This window comes from Odontomachus brunneus, unplaced genomic scaffold (genome assembly GCF_010583005.1).
Source record: "Odontomachus brunneus isolate Ranch 3 - 2012 unplaced genomic scaffold, Obru_v1 Obru_scaffold_220, whole genome shotgun sequence".
Lineage (NCBI taxonomy): Eukaryota > Metazoa > Arthropoda > Insecta > Hymenoptera > Formicidae > Odontomachus > Odontomachus brunneus.
Window position 1 is genome coordinate 378,492 of NW_022639670.1, and position 7,412 is coordinate 385,903.

The 7,412-nt window shown below is 31.6% G+C and overlaps 1 protein-coding gene across 1 annotated transcript in view; it reads right to left on the minus strand.

The window, feature by feature from the left end:
- Window positions 1-5,971, minus strand: part of LOC116852377 (squamous cell carcinoma antigen recognized by T-cells 3-like) — a 13,283-nt gene extending 7,312 nt beyond the window's left edge. The window contains exons 1-3 of the mRNA XM_032832658.1: window positions 5,451-5,971; window positions 3,647-3,828; window positions 2,481-3,358 (exon numbers count right to left, since the gene is read on the minus strand). Coding sequence (XP_032688549.1) covers window positions 2,481-3,358; window positions 3,647-3,828; window positions 5,451-5,895 — 1,505 coding nt within the window. The 5' untranslated portion in view covers window positions 5,896-5,971. The remainder of the gene's footprint in view (window positions 1-2,480; window positions 3,359-3,646; window positions 3,829-5,450) is intronic.
- Between the last annotated feature and the right edge of the window lie 1,441 nt (window positions 5,972-7,412).

Sequence of the window (7,412 nt, forward strand, 5' to 3'; positions counted from 1 at the left end):
CATACGTGTGCGTGCGTGCGTGCGTGCGTGCGTGCGTGCGTGCGTGCGTGCGTATATATATGTATGTGTGTATGTGTATGTATGTATATGTATTATCTTTTTCAGTTTTCTCCGGCACTTCCAGGGCCCCTATTTTTTAAATGATTGCGTATACGTAAGTTCCTTCCCTAGTAGCACAGTTCAGTGACGTTACACTGATTCAATATTGGTTACACTGGCATATGTTGAACCAATCTAGCCAATATATAGCTAACATATACCCAATATTGGTTACAAATAAAATGTGAATAAATTGGTAATATTGCTCAAAATTATTATATCATTATTAGTATATATTGGCAACACATTAGGTCAATATAACCTAATATGTAACCAATATTGACAACAAATGAATTGCCAATATTCGGAATTCTATGTTGATTGCAAAATGCAAGGTATCTATTTTACAATAACAATAGATATATTCGACCCAACATTACTCAATTTATAGCTAACATTGCTCCAATAAATAGTCCCATATAGAAGCTTGCAGCAACATTGTTGCAGTAATATTTCAAAAATATTATGAAAATAATAAATACGTAATTTTTTTTTAACTATTTACTATTTTTGTTACTTGTATTTAAAATTCAATAATGTTTCACATTAATAGTACTTAGTTTCACATTATAAGTACTTGTTAGCAGCTTCTGGTCATTAAAACCAGAATTTGTTTTACTCCATATTTCTTAAACTTCTTATATATTCGTTTTTCAGAGAAAAAAAATTTCTTTAGATTTAATATTCGTACTTGTTCGATTTTAGTTAGTTTCATTAAAATATTATTTTTTAAATAAAAATCCTTATTTTATTGGAAGAAAGCATGTTATTTGATGAAAAAACACTATTATTTGAAATAGTATTTCTTTGTTTTTTTTTTTAGATTTATTAATTCGATATGCACGGTTTGGATTTTCTTGGATTTGTTTTAAATTATTTTCTCGTTTGGATTAACTATTATAATACTCTAATAAAAATCTAAACACAATTGTCATTAGTTCACTAATATACATTATATTAATATTCGTCGTATATCGAATATTATTACATCGTTTAATATCTATTAGTAAATACTCAACGAATACCAAGTAATATTTAGCTCAGTGCTTGGAATTATTAGCACATTTGAGGCGATTTTCGAGAGCTACGTCCACTACTTCCCTTTGCCGCACAGCGGGCCTCACAAGTGACAGTCGCGCCTTTCCGCCTCAGGGCTGTTGAGATTATAAGAGACGCATCTATGTGGTGCCTACCAAAGATGCATTTGGGAAGCGCGCTGATCAACGCTAACGCGTCATTCAATCCTTGTGCATGCTAACACGTTATTTTATCTTTATCGCTGATTACATGTACAAAGATTGAATGACACATTAGCGCTGGGCTGCTATTCCGTTACCGTGGTTCCGATAATTATCGGACCAGTAGGTGTCGTTGCGCAGTTTTTCCACGGTATAAAAAAGCTGCGCAACGACGCTTACCGATTCGACAACTGTCGATATGCGGGAACGGAATAGTACCCCTGATCAGCATGCTTTCCGAACGCATTTTTGGTAGGCACTACATAGATGCGCCCCTTATAGTTTCAACGGCGCTGAGAGCCGCTACCGTCAGTTGCATGGCCCGCCGCATAGCGAGGGGATATAGAAGGCGTAACCCCAGAAAATCACCTGAAATGGGCAAACTATCCCGAGCTCTGCAATACATGATGTGTATGTTAGATATTCTAAATGGATTAAAATATCTAGATGTTCGCTGAAAGACAATATGTGGTTTCATCTTATTTTATTTTTAAGATGACTGTTAATGCAAAGTCGGATTTTGCAATTTAGAGAGAAAGAGAGAGAGAGAGAGAGGTCAAAAATTTTTAATAAATATAATAATAAGTATGTTTAATGTAGTTCATTTTTTTAAGAAACCATGAGATACAAGTGTGTATATATCTTATATTATTACACAAATACTTGTTATTAAATTTATTAAAAATTTTTAAAATTCTCTTTCTCTTTTAGATTACAAGATCTGGCTCTGTATTAACAATTTTTATGTGAAGAAAGATAAAAAATAAGAAAATAGAATTAAGCTCATAAAGAAATATTAATTTTTCGAGTCATGATTATTGTAGTTTTACATTATTTGTTCTTTTTAGATAAACTGGCTATGCTAGAAATAATTTAAGCTCAGAAATAATAACTTCATCTTAAAATCAATTACATATTATATTTTAGTATTACAAAAAAGTAACGAATTTTCTTAGTAACGGTAACGAGTTACTTTTTACGAAAAGTAACGATATTTCTAACGTGTTATTTCTTAAAGTAATATTCCTAACTCTGATATATAGATAAATAAATATATTTATTAATTTATATTTTATATACCTACCAATATGAGTATTAAGAGCAAGTATTAAGAACCAAACTCATTATTGTTCTAATAATTACCTTTCCAATGCTATATATTCCAGCCAGTAGGAAGCTTTTGTGGAATGTTCTTGTGAGAGAATATCAGCCCACAGTACTCGAGCTCTCTCCATATTATTTGCGTGTATTCCTTCGGTTCTCGCCCAATATTGCAGGATAATACAGTCAGGATCGCCATCCAATCCGAAATACTGAGCCATATAGTCGCATGCTCTATTAAACGTGTCAAGGAGAATGTCCAGACGTTTTTCTTCCTCTTCAAGAACTATTTCATATCTACGTCGCAAATACTCAAGATATGTGATCCACAAATTTCGACAATCTTCTGCTACTGAGAAGCCAACAGTCAAGGCGTTCTCTAGTAATTCCTGTACTTTTAGTACAGGCCTTTGCCATCTCTCATACGATCTTATCCACTTTTGCCAAATCTTCGAGCACCATGGAATATTCCTTGATGCTCTTTGATAAACCGGATCCAACACAGTTTCAATCTTGATTTTATCTTCTAAATAAGTGATATAATCTAACCAAATTGACACATCTAGACTTAAATCGGTTATCGCTCTTTCGTATAGAACTGTAATACGTCCTGGGTCGCCTTGCTGTTTCTCATATAATAAATATCCTTTGTAAGCGTCGAGCAGTTCGTTTTCTCCTTGCGCAGAGATAAGCTTTTCTTCATAAGCAAGAAGGGAGTTCAGTTTTATAGTAGCCTGTTCGTAACCTCTTAAGAGAATACTCTCATCTATAACTACTTCAGCACTGTTTCCTGCGCGCCACAATTCGTATTCTTCGTACGTCTTATTCATGTCTAAAAGAGGACAAGCTAATTGACGTCGAAATAAATTGCCAATGCGCTCCAATTGTTCCTTCTTTTCAGCTATATTTTCAGTATTGATCTAAACATACAAATTTTAATGCAATTAATAAGAGAGAAAAAATAAACTTTTTATATATGTTGTTAATCAACATATTATTAAAATATAAGATATAAGAAATAACACTTTAATTATATATAGGAATACAATAATAAGATTAAAATATCTTTATTGTTCAATTCCATAATTTTTTATCTCCACCTTTTACACAAAAGCCAATTTTTATTTTTCTTTCTCTATATACTTCAGAAATTGTTCATCTGAAGATTTATTTTTCTCTACTAGAATGTTTATTTAAAACATTCTTACCAGTGTCAATAGAACGTTTTCAAATTCTCGGAATGCTTCCCATATGATGGCTCCTTTGACAGTATGCAATGCAACAGTAGTCAAAGCTCGTTCAAAGAGTTGACGAACACTTTTAGGCCCATCTTTTTCTGTATACATATTTCCAATACTGAACTGCAAGTACTCCAGCCATACTTCTACAGCTGAAAAAATATATATCATAATATTAGAATTTTATGAAATATTTATCAATATAAAAAAACATAATTATAATTGATTCTTAGGTATACAATAAACATAAAAAAACTATCACAAAATGTGAATCTATTTATGTACAAATGTTAGTTATGAAAACTTAAATATCTTGGTCAACATTTTCGATCCTCTTTAGTAGAGCAAAACAAATTTGTGGAAAGTATTTTGAACAATAGACAGTCAATTTTGTTAAAATTCCTGTTGTTTATAAAATACAGTCGAGTTATAACAAATTAGTTAAAAATCATGTTGCAAGTCCACAATTCCTTCTTAAATATATGCTGCCCCTGATGCAATGATCCTAAATGCTCGATGATACAAGCAACATCTAATAATAAGCATTTTAAAAGATTCAAATATAGAACAAGTTAAGGTAATTAAATCAGTAATTAGCACACAGGATAACTATTTCAATAACAATAAATAAAAAAGAAACCAATCCATGTAAGAACCGATTGAAAAATACTTTTTATTGATTTTGTTTGATTACAACACTAGTCTACTAAAAAAAAGCTTCTTTTGTCAAACAAATCAAATTATATGGTCTATATAGTACTTTTTATACTAAATTTAAAAAATACTAACATCTTCTCTATCCTTTCTCTAAGGTTTTTCATGTGATTCTTAACCTTCCAAAATATTAATTTTTTTTTATATATAGACATATTTTGTTTACTTTAAAATGTAGAAGCTAGTGATTTTCTTATTAGATTTATGATGTCTTGAAAAATAACAAAAACATTAGTTTTTATCATATCTTGTTGGAAAACAATTGTTACTTTTCTTGAATGTTTATAAACAAATATATCACATAAGTAAAAGAACTTTTTTATATAGAAGATATTTAATATATCTATAATACTAAAAAGAGAGAGAGAGAATATAAAAATCCATAATTAAATTTAATTTTGTGGAATATATTTATACATATACAACATATCTCAAGTGATATAAATCATAAAAAACTGGAAATGATGAAGAAATTCTGAGTACATATTCAACGAAAACAAATTTTTTATATATTTGATTCTACAAATACAAATATATAAAAAAACATCAGAAATTCCATACAAAAATGAACCTGTTAGATTAAAACCATTATCCTGTATAAAATTTACGAACTACTTGCCTTAGTTTACTCTATATTTGAAAAACCTCCTTTAAAAAAAAACTGCTGTTAAATTAACTTCTATTAAACTATTATTAAATTGTTTATACTATTGGGTATTTGAAACTGCACTGATAGCATATATTTCAGGAATTCTTGATGAACTCACAACATAGCCTTAAGTTAACTTGTTACAGGTCAAGATGACTCTTAATTCTGTTTATAAAGATTAACTTTAATAAAATTGTCTATTAAGATATTTTGCACAAATTTGTTTTTCTCTACTAAAGAATGCCAAAAATGTTAACTGAAACATTTAATTTCATATAAATGATGTAAAAATATAAAAATAGATTCATAATCTATATACTGTCAGCTCTTATTGAATCTCTATTTGATTGAACAAAAAATATATTAAACTCAAAGTAATCTCAAACTTATTGATATGAATTAGGGTCTTACATAGATAATCTTTGACAGCTCGCTCGCAAAGTTCGACTATATTGTTCTTCTGCTCAGCTGTGGTTGCACAACTTGTTTCGTCTTGTATCCAGGAGAGCCAGAGCTCAGGGCTTAATGGATACACAATGCTCATATTCTCTCTAGCGGTTCGCAAACGTTTCAGCTCGCCCATTTTCTGCAGTTTGTTGATCAGAGCTAAGTGACTACCATAGTCGTACGAATTCTTCGCCAGGTTAGACTCTAAAGATTTTACTTCCGCCTCATTAGCGTCCTCATCATCGTCGCCGTCGTCATCACTACTATCAGACTCATCCCTGTTATTGACCTTTACGTCCATTTGCTTGTCTGTATCGCTGCTTATCATCTTCTCCTCAGTTTCGTACATGTCTTCTTGAAAGATTCCTTTCTCATTACTTTCTTCATTTTCAACGTCCATCTCTTCCATCCTGCTCGAAACTTAGACACGAAGTTGCAGATATAGAGTGTTAACGATAATTCGAGTTCTTAGTACGAGGGCTGCGTTCCGAAATGCACTGCCAGTACTGAAAATCCATAGTTCATAGGTTTGTTCTTTTCAACTGAACTAGTGCTGCACTAAAACTACATTGGTTGGAACTGGCGAGTACAGCGAAAGTTCATAGAGTAGCAATCATGAATCTTTCACGTGAACTTCATTTTCATTTTTCACTTTTCACTGTAAAGTCAGCGGCACACGATGCTTGTTTTCGTGCTGGATTGCTTGTTGCATGAAAGTGCTCTGTTTTGATTGGTACGTTTCTATCCATCTTCAGAGATGCGCCAATCAGAACAAAGTATTTCCATCCAGCAACCAAACCAACACGAAAACAAGCATCGTGTGCCGCTGGCTTAAGTTATTTCACATGAAAAGTGAACAATCAAAATGTGGAAAGCAATATTTATGTAATATAGATTATCAAAATTAAAATGTAATTACAGTATACACAATGTAATATATAACACATTAATAAGCATTATACAATGTAAATTTATAGTTATAATATAATATAATAATACAATATGAGTAAATTTAATAAATGAGACAAACGTTAACCGTGAAAGGTGAATTCTCAAAACGTGAAATATTTTACGTGAACTTTCAGTTTGTTCGTATATGTTCTTCTTTACATGTAAATTGTGTAAGTTTCCATGAAAATTTTTAAGTATCAAACGATGTGGTTTAAATGTGAAAAATAATGGGTGTTTACGTTAAATCGAGTAAGAGTTTGTTCCACTAAGGTCGAAAAATGTAATAGGCACAATCATCTAGTATCTTCATAGTTCAAGACAACTCAGGGTGCGATTACATGAGTGTACGGAAACACGGAATTGCGTAAATGCGGAAAAGTAACGAGTAACTAAACGGATCCGTGCGGTTTCGTTCTGCTTTTCCGTGAATTTTATGCGGAAATACGGAACAAGCAAAAAGCATAAGATAGTCATACCATGTCACCCGAAGCCAACCATCGTAAAGTCACCTGCAATCTTATTCGAACACTTATTGGATTACGAACTACTTTCTGTTTTTCAATGTGAGGTCCAACGATTGTCAGTAATTCATCGAACATTGTTGGTGACATCCGCAGATAGTTAAAATATTTTTCGTTATCAGACAATAGCATTTCAAATTATCACTGGCTCTTTGTAACAATCTTCGTTGTTCAGAAAATATGAGTCTTACCCACATTCTGCGACTTCGTCTGTCTTCTAATTTTTTGTAACAATTGCAGATATAAAATAATTTTGTAACTTTTTTCATCGTTATTTCCATATACCTCTTTGGTTGCTTTCGTGCTCATATTACCAGTGTGATCATAGCCATTAACATATAATTTAAAATCATATTTGCAACAAGCAAAAACGTGGCAATCAAACGTAATAAGCCAAACTTTACAGCTTTTAAATCTTCTTTCACAGATTTGTGTATGCGCTCACACAAAGAGT